This window comes from Salvelinus alpinus, chromosome 21 (assembly GCF_045679555.1).
Source record: "Salvelinus alpinus chromosome 21, SLU_Salpinus.1, whole genome shotgun sequence".
Taxonomy (NCBI): domain Eukaryota; kingdom Metazoa; phylum Chordata; class Actinopteri; order Salmoniformes; family Salmonidae; genus Salvelinus; species Salvelinus alpinus.
Genome location: NC_092106.1, coordinates 16522033 through 16546532, shown reverse-complemented (window position 1 = coordinate 16546532; position 24500 = coordinate 16522033). Strand labels below are relative to the sequence as shown.

General features: G+C 44.6%; 1 protein-coding gene across 5 annotated transcripts in view; it reads left to right on the top strand.

Moving 5' to 3' along the window:
• LOC139547917 (intraflagellar transport protein 80 homolog) overlaps positions 1-24500 on the top strand; it is a 71890-nt gene that overhangs the window by 10700 nt on the left and 36690 nt on the right. For all 5 annotated transcript variants that reach the window (XM_071357111.1, XM_071357109.1, XM_071357112.1 and 2 more), the window contains 2 exons: positions 1182-1271; positions 1427-1564. In XM_071357111.1, the coding sequence (XP_071213212.1) occupies positions 1182-1271; positions 1427-1564 (228 nt within the window). The remainder of the gene's footprint in view (positions 1-1181; positions 1272-1426; positions 1565-24500) is intronic.

Genomic DNA, 24500 nt, shown 5'->3' with positions numbered 1-24500 from the left:
GTTCCAAATTTCTTCCATTTAAGAATAATGAAGAACTTCAATGCTCCAGACATTTCTTGGTACCATTCCCCAGGTCTGTGCCTCGACACAATCCTGTCTTGGAACTCTACGGACAATTCCTTCGACCTCATGACCTGTTTTTTGATCTGACATGCACTGTCAACTGTGGGACCTTTATATAGACAGGTGTGTGCCTTTCCAAATCATGTCCAATCAATTGAATGTACAACAGGTGCACTCCAATCAAGTTGTGGAAACATCTCAAGGATGATCAATGGAAACAGGATGCATCTGAGCTCAATTTCGAGTCTCATAGCTAAGGTATTTCTGTTTTTTAGTTTCAATACATTTGCATAAATGACAACCTGTTTTCTCTTTGCCATTATGGGGTATTGTGTAGATGGAGGGGGGAAATGATTTAATAAATTTTAGAATAAGGCTGTAGCATAACAATGTGGAGGAAGTCAGGTCTGAATACTTTCTGAATGCACTGTAAGTGTGACTGTCCAACCTGTCCTTACTTTTTTGAAGGGGACTATTCTGACGATTTTTCCCAGTCTCATTCAGTATGCTGAACAATAAGCAGCACATCAGGATGTGTCAGTAAGTCACTTGGCTAATGTTGGGGTGTGTGTGTTAGTGTGTGTGTTTTAACAGAGATGTAATGGGGTCTCTGACGGGGTCGTGTGTGTGATCTCGTACCCGTGGCGACCTGTGAAGGCTCTGCCCTGTTTCCAATTAGAGCCAAGTCCAAGCTGTTACATTAACACAGAGCAGACTTGGAGGCTGTCAGAGAGAGCACCTCGCTCGACCTATAGCTCTCTCTCTTCTTGTCTACTAGGCGCCTTCTGATAAGAACGCTCTCCTCCCTGTATTTGCTTTGTCTTGTCTCCCTGCAGTCTTCTCCTGCTTGTCCTTGACAAAAAAAACTTGAGTCATATTAGCCTTCAGCTCAGCGTGTAGTATATTGATATGGACCTGCGCCCCCCCCTCTCTTTCCTTTCCTCTCATTCCTTCCCTCTGTCTCTCAGGTGTGGGGAAAGAGCCTGGGACTGGTTAACTGAGGTGTGATCCTGAATTTATTGGTTGGGTATGGAGAATATCACTGCTCTCGCATAAACATCTGCTCTTTCTCTGCTCCCTCCTCTCTTCCTTGTCCCTCGCTCCCTTTCTCTCCCCAGTGGAAGGCCCATGATGGGATCATTCTGAAGGTGGACTGGAACTCTGTGAATGACCTGATACTGTCAAGTGGAGAGGACTGTAAATACAAGGTCAAGTGTGTCCAGTGATCCAATAATGATGACCTGTGTTATAACGTGTGTATCACGCAGTCGCAATACTGTGTAATTGACCCTGTTCCTTCTCCCACCTCTCTCTCGCTCTCTCCCCCTCCTTCCCGTCATCTCCCTCCTTCCCCCTTTCTCAGGTGTGGGACAGCTATGGTCGTCTGCTATACACGTCCTCGTCACATGACTACCCTGTGACCTCGGTGTCCTGGTCTCCGGATGGGGAGGTGTTTGCCGTGGGCTCCTTCAACACCCTGCGCCTCTGTGACAAGACCGGGGTAAGGGCTCACCCCACCACACGTCCACTGCCAACCCCTCACACACCTCTGTGTACTGTGTGTGTTTCGGTGTGACAAACCTGGTTCTGTAAGAGGTCCTCCGTCTCTTCCCTAGTGTGTGGAAGTAGATGGTGAATGCATGTTGTGAGTCTCTCTCTGTACACCTCACTCACTAGTCTCTGTCACGTGTCAGTATTAATACCTGGGGCTGATAGTGCTGTTGATGGTAAGTGGACTTGTAATGAGCGAGTGATGGGTAGCCCAGGTAGCCTAGTGGTTAGAGCGTTGGACTAGTAACCAGAAGGTTGCAAGATAGAATCCCCGAGCTGACAAGGTAAAAAATCTGTCGTTCTGCCCCTGAACAAGGCAATTAACCAACTGTTCCTAGGCCGTCATTGAAAATAAGAATTTGTTCTAAACTGACTTGCCTAGTTAAATAAAGGTGAAAAAGAATGTTGTTTTATTATTCTTCAACATATGGCCAGAAACAATATATCTTAGCTGGATTTCTTGTTAAGTTAGAATAGAAATGTCAGTGTATTTCTCTATGAGACGTGGCCTAATGAAAACAAACAGCACTGGGCTCTGCTCCTCTGCACTGATCACCACTCATTTCATGCTACATTTTGATCTAATTAGAATCAAATGGCATTTTTTTTGCACCAAAACAAATGGTCTGGAGAGAGACTCTGAGCCAACGCAGATGTCTACACAACACCGAGGTTATGAAAGAGGTTGTGTGTGTGCTTGTAAACACTGTGTATTTGAGTTTGTGCATGCATGTGTGTATTCAAGGGTATTAGCTTTCACTTGTCTAGTTGTTACAGATCAGTGTGGATGAAGGAAAGTAGATGTGGAGAGGAAGGAAGCCATCTTGTTCTTCTGAGTTGAACCCTCAGTAGGACGCTATTCCATTCAAGCCTGTTACTAGCTTTGGGGATTACGAGTCAGAAACAAGTTAGCAGCAAGAGTACAGTAATAAGCAGTATCTTCTTTTCACACTGTAAATATTGCTTTATTTTTTTATTTTTGAGTACACAAATCCAATAAGATTATTTGGACTACTGAGACCACAAACTCTCTGAGCGGGTGTAATTGTGTCGAATAATGAACCTAAATCACCTTTCTTCACAATGACAATCGTGTCTGTGTTGTGAGTTTGTTTACGTTGTGGGTCTGTTCCATTGTTTGTCATTGCGCCACTCTGTGTCTTGTGGTGGGGTTGACTGTGGCGCTCTCTCTCTCTCTCTCTCTCTCTGATGACGCGTACAGTAACTCTAACTGGGGTAAGGGTCTGTTTGCCTTCACCTCCTCCCAGGCCACAGAGGGAGAGTGTGGTGTATACTGTATCCTGGCCCTGGCCTGCCGTGGGAGGGTTGCTCAACACCAGGGAGAAGAAGACTGAGGAAGAAGAGAAACAAAGAGAGGAGAGAAAGAGAAGGCCACTCAAATGTCACTTCGTAACTGCTTCTTGATAAGTTGATGAATCTGATCCCGTGTTCTGTCGGCCCAGCGGCCCTTGCTTTCAGTCTCATGCACATTTGGTGTGTATGCTGTGTTCCAGTACGTGCAGGGTAACTGTTGCATCCCTGCCTGTATCTGGGCTGTAGTTGGGCTGTGGTGCAGAAGGAGTTAAGCACAGTGAGGAATCTTTGCTGTTACTACCGTGACTAATGGGCAGGAGTTTCATTCTGTATCTGGTACAATGAAACCTTGCACTTTACAGAGCGCTGCCTCAGCAGGAACGGCCAAGCACGTTTAACCCCTAACCTCCAGCAGGACTTCTCTCCTCCTCTCTATCTATCTCTGTCACTTTTCTTTTTTTTCTTTCTTTCTCTCTATCTCTCTCTCTCATTCTCTATCCCTCCACGGAAAAGATGAAGTGCATTACCCTCCTCATTATCACAGGGCGAGGAGTAGGGGGAATACCCCATTACACGCACACACACAGATACTGAGGCACACATTAACAAAGATGCAGAGATACAGACACACACATGTTGGGGCTAGTCTCAACGTTAGCCCAGGACTGAACCTGATCACTTTTTCTCATGTTTTTTTTATGGATAGTTGATCATCTTGATATGTCTCTCTATTGACTTGAATAAGAGAGAAACTGTCCGGGTCTTGTCCCAGCCCCTCTCCTCTTTAGGCATGGCAGATCTTAGATTCTCAATTAAGCACAAAGCAGTACACTGTCACTTTTTTTACTGGATTTGAGCACAAGAAGTGAGTGTGTGTGTGTGCCTGCCTGCGTGCGTGCATCCGTGCATGCACTCCAATGGGCCTGCGAGACAACAGTCTATTTACGAGACACTGCAGCTGGTGTCTAGCGTCTGGACTCTGTCACGATCCCTGACACTGTGACACTCACTAACAAGTGTGACTCATTGTGCCCTCTCTCCTTCCCTCTGTCTTTCTCTTGCCTTCCCTTCCCCCCCTTTCTCTCTCTCTCTTTCCCTTTCTCTCTCTCTCCCCCTTTCCCTCTCGTCTGCAGATCGGTACACAGACACTATCATAGACCCTGTTAGTGTGTGTGTGTGTGTGTTCGACTAATTTGTCAGAATAACAAATAGTCTGATGATGACGCTTCTGTGGATGCTATGACATCACGGTAAGATGGTAGATTGTTTTTCTGTCTTCAACTTTCCTCTCTACCATGAAGACCTCTGCAGACTCTTCCAAACAGAAACCCCCACTCCAGCTTACTGAAAACCAAACACACGCACGCCAGACGCCGTGTTCTGTCCCATGTTGGGTCTTGTTTCAGGCCTTAATTGAAATGTCCAGAACAATCATTGGGCTATTAATACCTGCTGTTCCCGCGATGTGGTTGGGACTGAAGACGTGGCCCAGCTCTGGCCCAGTCCAGGAACCGAGAACCAGGAACCCTTCACTCCACTAATTAGCCAAAACCAATGTGCAATGGCTGTCCTGCTTTAGAAAGCCTATACTTAATCAGGAGCGGCTGATGGCTTCTTAAAGCTGCTATTTGCCCATCTATTTGACCTCATCTGAAACAGCGCTATGACATGAAGTCAGAAATGTGTTCTAAATCTGCGCTGGGTTTCCTACCACCCGACACACACATTGGAAGTGGAAAGTCTGAGGCTCCCTCTCCACTCCCATAACATCTGCCTGCCCCACTCACACAGCCATAGGAGATAAGTCATCATAAATTGTGTGTCAAATGTATAGCTGACAATTGCAGCGTTATTCTGAAGGGGAGGGGGTCATGATTTGGAGTGTAAAACCACCGATATCTGGTGTAATGCAGATATTATTTTGCGCGACACGTAAAATGTCCCGAATCAATGCAATTGATGATTTAATGATTTATCGTCTCCAGCTGTGACGATTGTATTCTGCCTGATACAATGTCAGTCTGTTGGCTCACATAGCTACACAGAAAACACTCCGCACAATGGGTTCTGATAGCGTTTGGAAACATTGTAGGAGCTTTTTTTAGTGTAACATGGTATGATGTGGAGAATCTTATGAGGTCAGTCTGATCTGACCTGTATCCCATGTTTCTCTCTCGCTCTCTCTCTCTTTCTCTGTGTGTGTGTTTTAATAGTCACATGTACAGGGTTGCAGGTGTGATTACTGGGTACCGTGAACATGTAAATGGTAATAAAACAATGTATAAATAATACTATATACATCATAACTGTAGCAGTGATGAATAAATACATATCTTTGGGGTGGAGGCAGAGTTAAGACTGTGGGGGAGTGTCCATAGAGGGAGCAGCATGACCATTGAAGGGGTGTGGGGAGTGAAGCAGCTTGATGGTCTGAGGGTAGAAAGTCTTGCGGTTTATGCCATGATGCTCATGTACTGCCCACATCTGAGTAATTGAAGCGGGGAGAACAGGGCAGGGCTTAGGTGGCTGGGAGTCCCTGATGATCTTCTTTGCCTTCCTGAGACACCTGGTGTTGTAGGTGTCCTGTAAGGCAGGCAGTGTGCACCCAATGGTGCGTTTGGCTGCACGTATCACCCTCTGAACAGCCTTGCGGTCCGTGGTGGTGAAGTTTCCGTACCAGGCTGTGATGCAGCCCGACAGTATGCTCTCGATGGTGCTCCGAATTTCTTCAGCATCCTGAGGGTGAAGAGTCGCTGTCGTGCCTTCGCCACGTTGTCCGTGTGGTTAGACCATTTCATCTTCTCTGAGATGTGTACGCCGAGGAATTTGAAGTTATTTGACAGTCTCCACGGTGGCCCTGTTGATGAGGATGGGGGTGTCCAGCCTGGCTCCTCCTGATGTCCACAATCACAATATTTGTTTTGCTAACATTAAGGGGGAGGTTGTTTACCTGGCACCACGGTATCAGAGTGCCTTGTTGTTGGTAATCAGGCCTACTACTGTCGTCAGCGAACTTGATGATGACGTTGGAACTGTGTGAGGCCACGCAATCGTGGGTATACAGGGAATACAGGAGGGGACTAAGGATGCACCCTTGTGGGGCCCCCTTGTCGAGAATCAGTGTCAAGGAGGAAATGTTGCGTACTGTCACAACCTGGGGGCGGCCCGTCAGGAAGTCCAGGACCGAGTTCCATAGGGAGACGTTCAGACCCAGGGCCGTGAGCTTTGTATTGAGTTTATAGGGCACTATGTTATTGTAAGCCGAGCTGTAGTCGATGAACAGCATCCTCACATATGCATTCCTTTTGTCCAGGTGGGTAAGGGCGGTGTGCAGTGCAATGGCAATTGCTTCGTCCGTGGATCTGTCAAGGCGGTAGGTTTGACTAGCCTCTCAAAGCACTTCATGTTGACGGAAGTGAGTGCTACTGGTTGGTAGTCGTTCAGTTTCTTTCCCCAGGTTGGCATAGCAACCGGAGCTAGGGAGAGGTTGAAAATGTCAGAACACAACAGCCAACTGGTCTGCACATGCTCTGAGGGCACGGCTAGGGATGCTGTCTGGGCTGGCAGCCTTGAGGGTTAACACGTTTGAATGACTTACATGTGTAGCCCACGTTGTCATTGGGGGCTCTCTTCGGCAGCTCAGTGTCATTTTGCTCGAATCGTGACAAAAAGGTGTTTAACTCCTCCGGTAGGTTGGCGTTGGTGATGTGGCTGGCTTTTCTTCTCGCAATCATTGAGAGTTAGGAGCCTCTGCCACATTCGCCTTGTGTCCAACCCGCTGAATTGCTCTTCCACTTTGTCACTTTATTTGTTTAGGTCGTATTTTTACTGTTTAACCATATTTTTGTCCCCGGTCACCTTGCCCTGTTTATAAGCAGCATCTCTCTTTTTCAGTTTTTTTCTTTCAAATTTGCCCACTTCCGGCGCCGACAGAGATGGCCGCCTCGCTTCGCGTTCCTAGGAAACTATGCAGTATTTTGTTTTTTTATGTGTTATTTCTTACATTGGTACCCCAGGGAATCTTAGGTTTCATTACATACAGTCGGGAGGAACTACTGAATATAAGAGCAACGTCAACTGACCATCATTACGACCAGGAATATTCCACCCAGTACAATGGATCTGATCCCAGCCGGCGACCCTAAACAACAACGCCGTAAAAAGGGCAAACGAAGCGGTCTTCTGGTCAGGCTTCGGAGACGGGCACATCGCGCTCCACTCCCTAGCATACTACTCGCCAATGTCCAGTCTCTTGACAACAAGGTTGATGAAATCCGAGCAAGGGTAACATTCCAGAGAGACATCAGAGACTGTAACGTTCTTTGCTTCACGGAAACATGGCTCACTCGAGAGACGCTAACGGAGTCGGTGCAGCCAGCTGGTTTCTTCACGCATCGCGCCGACAGAAACAAACATCTTTCTGGTAAGAAGAGGGGCGGGGGTGTATACCTTATGATTAACGAGACGTGGTGTGATCATAACAACACACAGGAACTCAAGTCATTCTGTTCACCTGATTTTAGAATTCCTCACAATCAAATGTCGACCGCATTATCTACCAAGGGAATTCTCTTCGATTATAATCACAGCCGTATATATTCCCCCCCAAGCAGACACATCGATGGCCCTGAACGAACTCTATCTGACTCTACTTACGCGATGCATATAAGGCCCTCCCCCGCCCTCCTTTCGGAAAAGCTGACCACGACTCCATTTTGTTGTTTCCAGCCTACAAACAGAAACTAAAACAGGAAGCTCCCGCGCTCAGGTCTATTCAACGCTGGTCCGACCAATCTGATTCCACGCTTCAAGACTGCTTCGATCACGTGGATTGGGATATGTTCCGCATTGCGTCCAACAACAACATTGACGAATACGCTGATTCGGTGAGCGAGTTCATTAGAAAGTGCATTGACTATGTCGTACCCACAGCAACGATTAAAACATTCCCAAACCAGAAACCGTGGATTGATGGCAGCATTCGCGTGAAACTGAAAGCGCGAACCACTGATTTTAACCAGGGCAAGGTGACCGGAAACATGACCGAATACAAACAGTGTAGCTATTCCCTCCGCAAGGCAATCAAACAAGCTAAGTGCCAGTATAGAGACAAAGTAGAGTCGCAATTCAACAGCTCAGACACAAGCGGTATGTGGCAGGGTCTACAGTCAATCACGGATTACAAAAAGAAAACCAGCCCCGTCGCGGACCAGGATGTCTTGCTCCCAGACAGACTAAATAACTTTTTTGCTCGCTTTGAGGACAATACAGTGCCACTGACACGGCCTGCTACCAAAACCTGCGGGCTCTCCTTCACTGCAGCCGAGGTGAGTAAAATATTTAAACGTGTTAACCCTCGCAAGGCTGCAGGCCCAGACGGCATTCCCAGCCGCGTCCTCAGAGCATGCGCAGACCAGCTGGCTGGTGTGTTTAAGGACATATTCAATCAATCCTTATCCCAGTCTGCTGTTCCCACATGTTTCAGGAGGGCCACCATTGTTCCTGTTCCCAAGAAAGCTAAGGTAACTGAGCTAAACGACAACCGCCCCGTAGCATTCACTTCCGTCATCATGAAGTGCTTTGAGAGACTAGTCAAGGACCATATCACCTCCACCCTACCTGACACCCTAGACCCACTCCAATTTGCTTGCCGACCCAATAGGTCCACAGACGACGCAATCGCAACCACACTGCACACTGCCCTAACCCATCTGGACAAGAGGAATACCTATGTGAGAATGCTGTTCATCGACTACAGCTCAGCATTTAACACCATAGTACCCTCCAAACTCGTCATCAAGCTCGAGACCTTGGGTCTCGACCCCGCCCTGTGCAACTGGGTCCTGGACTTCCTGACGGGCCGCCCCCAGATGGTGAGGGTAGGAAACAACATCTCCACCCCGCTGATCCTCAACACTGGGGCCCCACAAGGGTGCGTTCTGAGCCCTCTCCTGTACTCCCTGTTCACCCACGACTGCGTGGCCATGCACGCCTCCAACTCAATCATCAAGTTTGCGGACGACACTACAGTGGTAGGCTTGATTACCAACAACGACGAGACGGCCTACAGGGAGGAGGTGAGGGCCCTCGGAGTGTGGTGTCAAGAAAATAACCTCACACTCAACGTCAACAAAACAAAGGAGATGATTGTGGACTTCAGGAAACAGCAGAGGGAGCACCCCCCTATCCACATCGACGGGACAGTAGTGGAGAAGGTGGAAAGTTTTAAGTTCCTCGGTGTACACATCACGGACAAACTGAATTGGTCCACCCACACAGACAGCGTTGTGAAGAAGGCGCAGCAGCGCCTCTTCAACCTCAGGAGCCTGAAGAAATTCGGCTTGTCACCAAAAGCACTCACAGACTTCTACAGATGCACAATCGAGAGCATCCTGTCGGGCTGTATCACCGCCTGGTACGGCAACTGCTCCGCCCACAACCGTAAGGCTCTCCAGAGGGTAGTGAGGTCTGCACAACACATCACCGGGGGCAAACTACCTGCCCTCCAGGACACCTACACCACCCGATGTCACAGGAAGGCCAAAAAGATCATCAAGGACAACAACCACCCGAGCCACTGCCTGTTCACCCCGCTATCATCCAGAAGGCGAGGTCAGTACAGGTGCATCAAAGCAGGGACCGAGAGACTGAAAAACAGCTTCTATCTCAAGGCCATCAGACTGTTAAACAGCCACCACTAACATTTAGTGGCCGCTGCCAACATACTGACTCAACTCCAGCCACTTTAATAATGGGAATTGATGGAAATCTATGTAAAAATGTATCACTAGCCACTTTAAACAATGCCACTTAATATAATGTTTACATACCCTACATTATTCATCTCATATGTATATGTATATACTGTACTCTATCATCTACAGCATCTTGCCATCTTTATGTAATACATGTATCACTAGCCACTTTAAACTACGCCACTTAATATAATGTTTACATACCCTACATTATTCATCTCATATGTATATACTGTACTCTATACCATCTACTGCATCTTGCCTATGCCGTTCTGTACCATCACTCATTCATATATCTTTATGTACATATTCTTTTCCCTTTACACTTGTGTGTATAAGGTAGTAGTTGTGGAATTGTTAGGTTAGATTACTCGATGGTTATTACTGCATTGTCGGAACTAGAAGCACAAGCATTTCGCTACACTCGCATTAACATCTGCTAACCATGTGTATGTGACAAATAAAATTTGATTTGATATGATATAAGGCTGCTATCAATCCACGTTTTTTGATTCCTCATCCCCACCCCTGGGTCACTCTCTTTTCTCTTGTCTATTTGCCATGGCCTCTGTCTTTCTCCTAACTGACCTCTTATCCCACCACTCATATTTCCTCAGTTTTATCTATCTTGTCCTTCTTTCTCTCTAGGGAACGTACTGTATGTGACTTTAGGTTCCCTGTGAGGCCCCTTCACTTAGACTTTGTAAGGCTGGGATCAGTGTGTCTCCCTTCCTTTCAAAAAAGTATCAGTTTCTATTCTCCAGGCTGTACCACTCCAGTGTGCCCTGCTTGGCTGCCAGCCCCTGGCCAACGGCTGGCCTGGAAACGCTCCCTGCCGCTGGAGCGATATAAAAGGCCTCTAAACTAAATGCTGGTTTGAGTCCTGAAGCGCTCTTAGTGGAGCATGAAAAGGGCAGAGAAAACGATTGTAGATTTATTAGTCTTTTCTGCTTTATCTGTTTTCATCACATTAGCTATGATGGTTAGCGCAATGCAGATGGTGAAAATGTCACTGTAAAAGTGTGAGGGCAGGCTACATGAGTTGGACAGGGGGAAAGAAAGGGAGAGGAGAGCTGCGTGGAAAAACAGCAGATGTGGAGGGGGTTACACACTAGAGAGGGAGAGAGAGAGCGCAGTGAAACAAAGAGAGTCCTGAGTCAGCAACGGCAGAGCAGTTTTCTCCCCAGGCAACTGGGCTGGGCTCCTCCACTCTCTCTTTCTCTTTCTGCCTGACACACTCCACATGCTCCTACTTTGTCTCCTCGATCTCCTTCTTCTCTTGCTCTCTCTCTTTCAAAAAGTAATATGTTTTATTGCCATGGCGTTTACAGGTACAACAATCTTGTTAAAGACAGTTAATTAGATCAAATATTAAGATAACTATCAAATGAACTAAATGAGAAACAGAAAAGAAGGTGAACTTTCCCTCACGACACACTTTTTCTCCACCTTTCTCTTCCCCTTATGAGCCAAACTCTCTACTTTACATGTGCTCTCGCTCTTTCACTCGCTCTCTCTCTGCATCCAGCTGCAGTTTAGAGAGGGAGAGAGTTTAAGCAGTGAAAAGGGCACTTTGGGTCTATCTTTTACCACTAAGTCAAGACTCTCTTCCTTCACACATTTTCTCTGTTTTCTTTTAACACATCTGGGTGAGGTTGCCTATGAAATGTTTTTGAACAAGTGGACACATTCTGGTTTTAACAGCCTCTACTTCTCAGCCAGTTAAAACAGCCATCAAATGTATGTCTCTTCAGTTTGTGTGGTAATAACACAGGCTGGCACTGCAGGCAGGTTCAAGTCCTGGTCTTAAATGAGCAGTGCAGGACAGTGGAATGCTACATCAACCCGCATCAATGAAAAAGCAGCCTCCTATTTTCTCTCTTTTATAACAGCTCTCTTCGGTCACGTGTGTCTTCAGGTAAGGATGTGAAGGGACGGGCATTACCAGGTGTTGGTTTGCTGTGCTTGGATTTTTGTTGGCACGGCTGATGGAAAAGTGTATGTGTTTTCAGGGTCTTGATTGACTGCACTTCCTGTGTGTGTGTGTGTGTGTGTGTGTGAGATATTGGTCAGAGTGAGAGGCACTTGTTGACATGGTATTAATCTCTTGAGTTTGGCGTCAAGCTTGCCATGTTCAAAAGTGAACAGAGAGAGAGCTTGAAAAATAGTAAAAATAAGAGGGAGCAGCTGATGGTTTGACAAATGTAGTGTGGAACTGTCCAATATATCCTGTGAAGTTGGCTGGGGAGTGGGGCTGGGAGAATTGGTCTCCATAAACGATGGTGGTTACCCCCCTTTTCTCCTTTCTCCCATCTCCTCCCCTTTCTCCCACCCCTCCCTCGCTGGTCTGGTGTAGGGTGAGATGTATGACATACTGAGACAGTGCTATGCCAGGCCCTCTGATAGTCATCACTCCCCACACCACTAAATCACTACCTCCACACACAAGGCAAACATGTCACACACACAGAGAGTGGGTAGAGAGGGAAAGGGGATGTACTGGGAGGCAAGATGAGGGTAACTCGAAGGAGTGAGATGTTTTAAAAGAGAAATTATGTATAAAAAGTTGGGAGATGCAAAGAGAAAGTGAGTGAGGTACTATATATAGAGTTTGTTAGAGTGGAAGATTAAAACATTTAAGAAGTGCTATTAATATCAATGTCAATAAAAGGACCTACATTCAGTTGAATTATTAACTTGACCCTGAAAGCACATAAAGCAGCCTCCACATTTCTCCCAAGGTTTGGTGTGTACGGGTGAGAGAGATGTGTTGTATTTATTTGGTGTGTTATTGCTCTTGCGTTGGTGTGCATGCTTCCGTGTGTGTGTGCTGAAGGCGACTGTTTATTGGTGTATCACTTAATTTTCACCCGCTTATTTACATGGCCCAGGCTCAGTGACATAACAAGGAGGGCTGCCAAGTTCATTATGCTATTACTGGGGACCAGGGGGAGAGACCAGGGGGGATGGAGGAGTGGGGTAAGGAAAGGGGTAGGGGGTAGGAGTGGGGTAAGGAAAGGGGTAGGGGGTAGGAGTGGGGGACAAATATTTTGGCTCCTCCCCAATTTTGGCTCCTCCTCCTCCTCCTGTACTTGCATGTGTGTTTATTAGTAGGGCTGTGACGGGTTTGGAAATGTGAGGTTATAGTATATTGGCCAGGCCAATGTACACGGTCACGACATAACAATTCTGTTTGTACACTTGTTTACATGGATATGTTTCTTTAATTAAACCTATTATAAACAAGCCATTACACTTCGTTATTATCATGGCATTTCTTATTATTATTCAGGTTATTACTTATTAATCAACAAATTTAAGAAATGCCAGGTTGGAGAGGATCTGTCACATTTTCGTATTGACACAACATTAACGGAGTCAAAATAAAGATATGCCTAACTTGTCTATTGGCTTATCTGCATATTATTTTTTAATACAGAAGCTATTTTGATGCACAAAACCATTCAAACGAAGTCTAATTTGTTTTGTCACACATTTCCCGAAATATTCATATAATGTCACAAACCCTGATGCAGCAGTCATTCGATGGCAGTAGCAAGTAACGACGTCGTAATGAGATTTAAAAAAAAATGTAGGTTAAACTACTGAAAATAGGCCTTTTACAAGATGAGATCATGACAGAAGCGTTTGAATCTTATTAAAGAGATTGAGTCCAGACATGCTACTTTAGGAAGTTTATGAATGGACTTAGGCTATAGGCCTATAGAGAGAATCAACGAATGCACACCCCAGTAAAAGCACCCGTCAATCAAAGCCACCAGCGTATGTCAGACAAGCAAATATTTCTCCTTTCCTTTAAAACATATTAGGCTTTCCGAAAGTAGGCAGAACATAATTAATTGAAAAGGGAAGAATGAAGGGGACAGCTATGCTGTAGTATGAAGATGAAATTGAAAAATATTAAAATATAAAAAAATACACGCAACATACACGACGATAATTATTAAGGGGGAGAGTGTTGGAAAGATTTTTCAAATACTGTGAGGAGCTATTTATTATCATTTGAATGGATGTTCAAAAAATATATATTAAAGGACTTCCTTGACTTACTGTGTGAGGTGAAGGAAAAAAAGATTTAGAAGCCCAGCTGGGCACTTTCCTACATTTGACATTTGCGAGAAGACTCCAAGGTAGTTCTATGCGTGCCCAGTCGCGCTCGCCCTGTCAACATTAACGAGACAGAAGTTGTGTTCGCGTACTCATACTAACCATGCTATTTGTGACCCACATTGAGTATGTAGTATGCTTATTGGTCATAGTATGGATAATTGTTTGTGTATTTATTTAACTAGTCAAGTCAGTTAAGAACAAATTCTTATTTTACAATGATGGTCTACCCTGTCCAAACCCTAACCTGGAAGACACTGAGCCAATTGTGCACCGCCCTATGGTACTCCCAATCACGGGTGGTTGTGATACAGCCCGGGATCGAACCAGGGTCTGTGGTGACGCCTCCAGCACTGAGATGCAGTGCCTTAGACCGCTGCACCACTCAGGAGCCCATGGATATAGTTAGTATGCCAAAAGTTCCTGGATGTCATACTACATCTGCCAAAATACGAAGTATACAAGCAGTGGACACTATTTCCGTGCTTTTAGGGCCTTGATACAATTCTAACGAAAATGAGCGTCGCTTTACAACATTTTCAAATTGAAAGAAAATGCGGGAATCGGATACAAATTCATTGCTTTAACTAATTATGACAAATATTAAGAAAATGTTGAGCAATGTAATAAAGTTACGTTACACGTTATGTTGGCTGACAATTTGTTAGCTACGCTGTCCTTACGAACCACATAGCATATCATTACAGCAGTATGTGTACCAGTATGTTAGTTAGATACCTAATGTTAGTTGGCTACTAATACATTGAACTTGTCAGTATATTAACTATATGCTATCTAACTAACTACCCAACGTTTATTGACTTGATTATTCACGTCATTCTTAGCTTAGCTACGTGGTATAGTCATTGTGCGTTCTCAATGGACTTTGCTAATTCGGGTGCGTTCGTAAATTATATCTACTCCGATTTCAGAGCCCTCTCGTCTGAGTTAAAACAAATATTTAACCTTTATTTAACCAGGTAGGCCAGTTGAGAACAAGTTCTCATTTACAACTGCGACCTGGCCAAGATAAAGCAAAGCAGTGCGACAAAAACAACACCACGGAGTTACACATGGGATAAACAAACGTAGTCAATAACACAATAGAAAAATCTATGTACAGTGTGTGCAAATTTAGAAGATTAGATAGGTAAGGCAATAAATAGGCCATAGAAGTGAAATAATTACAATTTAGTATAAACACTGGAGTGATAGATGTGAAGATGATGATGTGCAAGTAGAGATACTGGGGTGCAAAAGAGCAAAAGATAAATAACAATATGGGGATGAGGTAGTTGGGTGTGCTATTTACAGACTGGCTGTGTACAGTGATCGGTAAGCTGCTCTGACAGCTGACGCTTAAAGTTACAGAGGGAGATATAAGTCTCCAGCTTCAGTGATTTTTGCAATTCGTTCCAGTCATTGGCTGCAGAGAACTGTAAGGAAAGGCAGGCCAAAGTGGGTGTTGGCTTTGGGGATGACCAATGAAATATACCTGCTGGAGCGCGTGCTGCGGGTGGGTGTTGCTATGGTGACCAGTGAGCTGCGATAAGGTGGGGCTTTACCTAGCAAAGACTTAAAGCAATCGGTTGAAGAGCATGCATTTAGTTTTACTAGCATTTAAGAGCAGTTGGAGGCCACGGAAGGAGTGTTGTATGGCATTGAAGCTCGTTTGGAGGTTTGTTAACAGTGTCCAAAGAAGGGCCAGATGTATACAGAATAGTGTCGTCTGTGTAGAGGTGGATCAGAGAATCACCAGCAGCAAGAGCAACATCATTGATATATACAGAGAAAAGAGTCGGCCCGAGAATTGAGCCCTGTGGCACCCCCATAGAGACTGCCAGAGGTCCGGACAACAGGCCCTCCGATTTGCCACACTGAACTCTATCTGAAAAGTAGTTGGTGAACCAGGCGAGGCAGTCATTTGAGAAACCATGGCTATTGAGTCTGCCGATAAGAATTCGGCGATTGACAGAGTCGAAAGCCTTGGCCAGGTCGAAGAAGACGGCTGCACAGTACTGTCTTTTATCGATGGCGGTTATGATATCGTTTAGAACCTTGAGCGTGGTTGAGGTGCACCCATGACCAGCTCGGAAACCAGATTGCATAGTTGAGAAGGTACGGTGGGAATCAAAATGGTCGGTGATCTGTTAACTTGGCTTTCAAAGATTTTAGAAAGGCAGGGCAGGATGGATATAGGTCTATAACAGTCTGGGTCTAGAGTGTCTCCCCCTTTTGAAGAGAGGGATGACCGCTGCAGCTTTCCAATCTTTGGGGATCTCAGACGATACGAAAGAGAGTTTGAACCGGCTAGTAATAGGGGTTGCATCAATTTCGGTGGGTAATTTTAGAAAGAGAGGGTCCAGATTGTCTAGCCCAGTTGATTTGTAGGGATCCAGATTTTGCATCTCTCTCAGAACATCAGCTGTCTGGATTTGGGTGGGTGCTCTTATTCTCTATGGACTTTAGTGTCCCAGTGTCCCTTTTTGGAATTAGTGCTGCAGGATGCAAATTTCTTTTTAATAGAGCTAGCTTTCCTAACTGACTGTGTATATTGGTTCCTGACTTCCCTGAAAAGTTGCATATCGCGGGGGCTATTCGATGCTAATGCAGAACGCCACAGGATGTTTTTGTGCTGCTCAAGGGCAGTTAAGTCTGGGGTGAACCAAGGGCTAGATCTGTTCTTAGTTCTACAGTTTTTTAATGGGGCATGCTTATTTAAGATGGTGAGGAAAGCACTTTTAAAGATCCTCTACTGACGGGATGAGGTCAATATCCTTCCAGGATACCAAGGCCAGGTCGATTAGGAAGGCTGAAGTGTTTTAGGGAGTGTTTGACAGTGATGAGGGGTGGTCATTTGACCGCGGACTCATTACAGACGCAGGCAATGAGGCACTGATCTCTGAGATCCTGGTTGAAGACAGCAGAGGTGTATTTAGAGGGAAAGTTGGTCAGGATGATATCTAAGAGGGTGCCCATGGTTACGGATTTAGGGTTGTACCCGGTAGGTTCCTTGATAATTTGTGTGAGATTGAGGGCATCTAGCTTAGATTGTCGGACGGCCGGGGTGTTAGGCATATCCCAGTTTAGGTCACCTAACAGTACGAATTCTGAAGATAGATGGGGGGCAATCAATTCACATATGGTATCCAGGGCACAGCTGGGGGCTGAGGGGGGTCTATAAACAAGCGGCAACGGTGAGAGACTTGTTTCTGGTAAGGTGGATTTTTCTTTTAAAGTAGAAGCTCAAATTGTTTGGGCACAGACCTGGATAGTATGACAGAACTCTGCAGGCGATCTCTGCAGTAGATTGCAACTCCGCCCCCTTTGGCAGTTCTATCTTGTCGGAAAATGTTGTACAGAAGTCAACAAATGAGAGCGCCTGGGGAATAGGTGTGGTGCTGGGAACTGCAGGGCCTGGGTTAACCTCTACATCACCAGAGGAACAAAGGAGGAGTAGGATAAGGGTACGGCTAAAGGCTATAAGAACTGGTCGTCTAGTGCGTTCGGAACAGAGAGTAAAAGGAGCAGATTTCTGGGCGTCGTAGAATAGATTCCGGGCATAATCATCCACCTCTGGCCTGCTCGCCTCCCTACCACTGAGGAAGTACAGTTCCCGCTCAGCCCAGTCAAAACTGTTCGCTGCTCTGGCACCCCAATGGTGGAACTAACTCCCTCACGACGCCAGGTCAGCGGAGTCAATCACCACCTTCCGGAGACACTTGAAACCCCACCTCTTTAAGGAATACCTAGGATAGGATAAAGTAATCCTTCTAACCCCCCCCTTAAAAGAGTTAGATGCACTATTGTAAAGTGGTTGTTCCACTGGATATCATAAGGTGAATGCACCAATTTGTAAGTCGCTCTGGATAAGAGCGTCTGCTAAATGACTTAAATGTAAATGTAATGTACAGACAAGGGTATGGTACGATGTGAGTTCAGTGGAGGTAAACCTAGGCATTGAGTGACGATGAGAGAGGTTTTGTCTCTAGAGGCACCAGTTAAGCGAGGTGAGGTCACCGCATGTGTGGGGGGTGGGACAAAAGGGCTATCTAAGGCATGTTGGGCAGGGCTGGGGGCTCTACAGTGAAATAAGACAATAATAACTAACAAAAAACAAAAACAGCAATAGACAAGGCATATTGACATTAGGGAGAGGCGTGTGTAGCCGAGTGATCATAGGGTTCGATGAGCATCAATAGGTGATTCAGGGAGCCATTCGGTAGTCGCTACTATGCTAGGCGAGCTGGAGACACAGCGATTCAGAAAGCTAGCAGGCCGGGGATAGCAGATGGGCCTTCGGTGACGTCGCAACGGAAAAGCCTGTTGAAAGAACCTCGGATGATTACGTCGGCAGACCAGTTGTGATGGATCGGCGGGGCTCCGTGTCGGCAGTGGGTCCAGGCCAATTGGCAGGAGAGGTATTGTAGCACAAAATTAGCTGGTAGACCTCTTCGGCTAGCTGGGAAATGGGCGTAGCTCGAGGCTAGCTCAAGGCTAACTGGTGCTTGCTTCGGGACAGAGGCTTTAGCCAGCAGTAGCCACTCGATTGCAGCTAGCTAGCTGCAATGATCCAGTGTAATGGTCCAGGGCTTGCGGTAGGAGTCTGGTGATGAGGTAGAGAAAAAGCAGTCCGATATGCTCTAGGTTGATATCGTGCTGTGCAGACTGGCAGGTATTGACCGAGCTGAAGCTGGCTGGTGTCCGAGTTAACGGTGAAGACCTCTAGCAGTGGCTAACTGACTGCTAGCTAGTAGCTAGTTAGCTGGCTAGCTGCTGATGGGGGTTCCGATGCTGAAGTATAAAAATAGCAGATCCGTACCACATTGGCTGAGGCGGGTTGCAGGAAAGTATATTCCGTTTGTAGACGGAAAGTGAGATTAAAATATATACGAAAAAAACGAGGAAGATGACTATTTACACGGGACAAGACAAACACACGTCCGACTGCTACGCCATCTTGGATAAACAATCACAGCGCAGATTAACTGAATTTAAGAACGCTCAACACCCGTTGAATACGACCGGTGTCAGTAAACGTCTGGAAAATAGTGTAACTAAAGTGTTGCCAGCAGCACAGTTAATCATCAACGCTCTGGATAACATGAAAACAGCCTAACCAGGACCCGGCCTGATCAGCTTGATTAGTCTAGAAATTAAGAAACGATTCCTTATGGTTTAATTTGATGTCAGGATGGAGAGGATTGGCAAGTTGTCCATTTGACACAACATTAGCGCGTCATAGGCCTCAGAGCCAGAACAACCTTATCGACTGCTGTTGAATAATTAATGAATAGTCAGACACATCCAACTTTTTATTTTTATTTTTAAGAAGACCGATTTAATTTATTTACTCTTAAGCAATGAAAACATGCGTTGTATAAAAGAAAGTCCACACATCAAACATATTTTTTTTTTTACTGAAGTGCCATAGCCTATAATGCTACACCTCTTAGCATCCAGGTTAGCTACTTGAGCATCAAAGGAAAGTTGGAATGGGGAGATGTAGAAAGTCTTAATAGACTAAATTAGCGAAACATTTACTTATCATTAGTTAACACTCCCTGCTATGTAGCCTGAGAAATAAGGATAATGAAATTGGTAACTTATTAACATCAGAAAACATTTATAGTCTGACCATCTCTGAAACACACTTAGATAATTCAGTAGTAGCTATACATGGTTATAGAATATATAAGAAAGATTGAAATGCAAATCGAGGTGGTGTCGCCATGTATGTCCAGAGTCATATTCCTGTTAGGGTGAGAGGGGATCTCATGTCAGATGATTTGGAAGTAATATGGCTGTAGGCTCATCTGTCTCACCTAAAGCCTGTTCTCTTAGGAAGTTGCTATAGACACCCAAGTGCTTGAAGTCAGTATTTAGACTACAGTGTATACAGTTGAAGTCGGAAATGTACATACACCTTAGCCAAATACATTTAAACCCAGTTTTTTAATCCTAGTAAAAATTCCTTGTCTTAGGTCTGTTAGAATCACCATTTTATTTTAAGAATGTGAAATGTCAGAATAATTATTTATTTTAGCTTTTATTTCTTTCATCACATTCCCAGTGGGTCAGAAGTTTACATACACTCAATTAATATTTGGTAGCATTGCCTTTAAATTGTTTAACTTGGGTCAAATGTTTCGGGTAGCCTTCCACAAGCTTCTCACAATAAGTTGGGTGAATTTTGGCCCATTCCTCCTGACAGAACTGTTGTAACTGAGTCAGGTTTGTAGGCCTCCTTGCTCACACGCTTTTTCAGTTCTGCCCACAAGTTTTCTATATGATTGAGGTCAGTGCTTTGTGATGGCCACTCCAATACCTTGACTTTGTTGTCCTTAAGCTATTTTGCCACAACTTTGGAAGTATGCTTGGGGTCATTGTCCATTTGGAAGAACCATTTGCAACCAAGCTTTAACTTCCTGACTGATGTCTTGAGATGTTGCTTCAATATATCCACATAATTTTTCTTACACATGATGCCATCTATTTTGTGAAGTTCACCAGTCCCTCCTGCAGCAAAGCACCCCCGCAACATGATGCTGCCACCCTTGTGCTTCACGGTTGGGATGGTGTTCTTCGGCTGGCAAGCCTCCCCCTTTTTCCTCCAAACATAACGATGGTCATTAAGGCCAAACAGTTCTTTTTGTTTCATCAGACCAGAGGACATTTCTCCAAAAAGTTCGATCTTTGTCCCGATGTGCAGTTGCAAAGTGTAGTCTGGCTTTTTTATGGCGGTTTTAGAGCAGTGGCTTCTTTCTTGCTGAGCGGCCTTTCAGGTTATGTCGATATTGGCCTTGTTTTACTGTGGATATAGATACTTTTGTACCTGTTTCCTCCAGCATCTTCACAAGGTCCTTTGCTGCTGTTCTGGGATTGATTTGCACTTTTCGCACCAAAGTACGTTAATCTCTGAGACAGAATGCGTCTCCTTCCTGAGCGGTATGACGGCTGCGTGGTCCCATGGTGTTTATACTTGCTTACTATTGTTTGTACAGATGAACGTGGTACCTTCAGGCGTTTGGAAGGATGAACCAGACTTGTGGAGGTCTACAATTTTTCTTCTGAGGTCTTGGCTGATTTCTTTTGATTTTACCATGATGTCAAGCAAAGAGGCACTGAGTTTGAAGGTAGGCCTTGAAATACATCCACAGGTACTCCTCCAATTGACTCAAATTATGTCAATTATCCTATCAGAAGCTTCTAACGCCATGACATTTTCTGGAATTTCCCAAGCTGTTTAAAGGCACAGGCAACTTAGTGTATGTAAACTTCTGACCCACTGGAATTGTGATGCAGTGAATTATAAGTGAAATAATCTGTCTGTAAACAATTGTTGTAAAAATTACTTGTGTCATGCACAAAGTAGATGTTCTAACCAACTTGCCAAAACTATAGTTTGTTAACAAGACATTTGTGGAGTGGTTTAAAAACTAGTTTTAATGACTCCAACCTAAGTGTATGTAAACTTCCAACTTCAACTGTATGTGTGAAATGTTGGATAATGTACAGTGCATTCAGAAAATATTCATGACATTGAATTGATAAACTGTATGGCTGAGAGGGATGAGGCAAAGGGAATAGCAAATACGTTTGACAACACAGCAGTCTGGCAAACATACAGTAAATTGAGAAATCGCGTAACTAAACCAAACAAAAATAAGAAACTATACTATGGAACAAAGATGAATGATAGTAAAAAAGCTCTAGAGTACTTAAAATTCAATTCTAGACAAGAAAGCAAACTCTGCTCCATTTTTCATTGAGGCAGATGGCTTGTTCATAAGAAAACCCTTTGATATTGCCAATCACTTTAATAACTTTTTTTGTTGACAAAATTAGCAAACTTAGGTATGGCATGCAAACAACAAATGCTGTGCCTTCATATTCATGCATAATATAACAAATAATGAAAGACAAGCACTGTAGTTTTAAGTTCCACAAAGTGGGTTTGGACGAGATGGAAAAATTGTTGCCACCTATAAATAAGGACAAACCAGATTGTACTGCTAACTTGGATAGTAAATTGCTGGTAGCGGAATACATTGTGACTCCTGTTTGCCACATCTTCAGTTTAAGCCTAGAAGACCGTGTGTGAACTCAGACATGGAGGGAGCACCCTTTAATGGTTCAAACAGCTGACCAATCAGCTTGTTACAAGTGCTTAGTAAAGTTTTGGATAAAATTCTGTTTGAAGAAATAGAAAGTTATTTTACAGAAAACAAATTAACAACAGACTTTCAGCGTGCTTATAGGGAAGGGCGCTCACCATGCTCGTCACTGACACAAATGACTGATGATTGGCAAATTGATAGTGAGAAGATTGTGGGAGTTGTTAGCCTTCAGTGCAGCTCTTGATGTCATTGATCATAACCTATTGCTGAAAAAAAACATTTGGAAGACTCTCATGCAAATTAGGTTGAGCGTGGTGTACCGCAGGGAAACCGGCTAGGGCCATTATTGTTTTCTGTTTTTACAAATGACCTTTCACTGCCGTTGAATAAAGCCTGTGTGTCTGTACACTGACGACTCAACAGTATACACGTTGGCTGCAGCAGTAAAGTAAATAACTGAGACACTTAACAGAGCTCCAGTCAGTTTTAGGGTGGTTAACTAACAATAGGCTGTTGCTAAATATTTCAAACTAAAAGCATAATTTTTGGGACAAATCACTCGCTCAACACTAAACCTTGTTTAGATCTATTATTGAATAATGTGGCTATAGAGCAAGTTGAGGAGACTTAACTGCTGGGTGTAACCCTAGATAGCAAGCTTTCATGGTTAAAACATATATACGCAATAGTTGCTAAAATGGGAAGAGGTCTGTCCATGACAGTATGTTGCTCTGCCTTCTTGACTTCTCAGTCGACCAGATAGGTCTTACAGGCTCTGTTTTTGTCGCACCTGGACTACTGCCCAGCTGTGTGGTCATGTGCGGCAAAGAAGGACATAGGTGAATTGCAGTTGGTCCAGAACAAAGCAGCACGTATCACACTTAGATGTACACAAAGGGAAAGTGTCAGTAACATACATGTCAGTCTCTCCTGGCGCAAAGTTGACTGCATCACTATTGGTCTTTGTGCAAGTTGTTGAATGTACTGAACTGTCTGTTCAAGCAGTTGGCACACTTTTTGTACACTCATCGGTACAACACAAGATATGCAACCAGAGGTCTCTTCACAGTTCCCAGGTCCAGAACAGAGGCTGGGAAACACACAATATTAAATAGAGCTCTCTGCCACCCCAGGTAACTCAAGCTAGCAATAAAACCAGAAATAAAATAGAAAAATAAAATAAAAACACCTTACTGTCAAAGGAGACTGAAGAGACACAGCCATTTTGTGTCTTGTATTGTAATTTGCACGGTACTATGTATTAGACCTAGATGTTGTGTGTATGTACTGACATGTAGGCTATGTGTGATGTTTTACATGCATGTAGTTCAGTCCTTGACTAATAATGTTCTGCATTATGTCATGTTTCATGTGGACCCCAGGAAGAGTACCTGATGCTTTTGCAGTGGCTAATGGGGATCCTAATAAATATCATATACCAAAGTTTATCTACATAAAAATAAGGTTAATCAAATTTAAAAATCCTAAAATGAATCTAGACCTATATAAACATTTTATTTTTTTTAAATTTGATTTTCATGATTGCCTTCATACATAGCCATCAGTTACACGGTTATTCAATTACATCACAGCCCTATTTATTAGTGTGGATGCCTGTTAGTGTGTGCAGGAAAACTAAAGTATTAGGTAAAAAAGTAAGAACCAGACATTTTATCCTTTGACAGCAGTAAATATAAAAGTGTTAGTGCTCCTCCAAGTCCTCTCCTGCCGTGCCCGCCAATATAAACATAGTGTGTGTACTAAACCAGGGTCCGTTTGGGACTGAGTTCCATAGAGGGCTGCTATCAGCTGCTTTCTACACACACACACACACACACACACACACCTCAGTGTTACGGGGGTAATACCAGCCTGTTGGCTCACATCTCTACCCTGAGATGTGGGATCTAATTAGAAACTGCCACGAGTGCCGCTGCTCAAGAGAATTAATAACCTCTCTCTTGCTCTCTCTCAACAGTCTCCCAACACACACACACAAGCATACACACTTTTCACTCACTCATTGATGGAGTACTACACACACACACACACTGTCTTTCACACAAGAACATAATACACACACTCTGTACTTATGGGAGATGTTTCACCACCTCACCTCTGACCTCTGCCCCCCCCCCCCCAGTTCTCCAATGACTGGCCATAACTCATTCTGCTGCTGTTACTGTTGGCCGCAGGAGACTCTCAGCTGAGTGCTGCTAAAGTTATAGTCAGTACTGCTAAAGGCATAGTCAGTACTGCTGCCACTAGCTGAGTACTGCTAAAGGCATAGTCAGTACTGCTGCCCTTAGCTGAGTGCTGCTAAAGTTATAGTCAGTACTGCTAAAGGCATAGTCAGTACTGCTGCCACTAGCTGAGTACTGCTAAAGGCATAGTCAGTACTGCTAAAGGTATAGTCAGTACTGCTAAAGGTATAGTCAGTACTGCTGCCACTAGCTGAGTACTGCTAAACGTATAGTCAGTACTGCTGCCTCTAGTTGAGTGCTGCTAAAGGCATAGTCAGTACTGCTAAAGGTATAGTCAGTACTGCTGCCACTAGCTGAGTACTGCT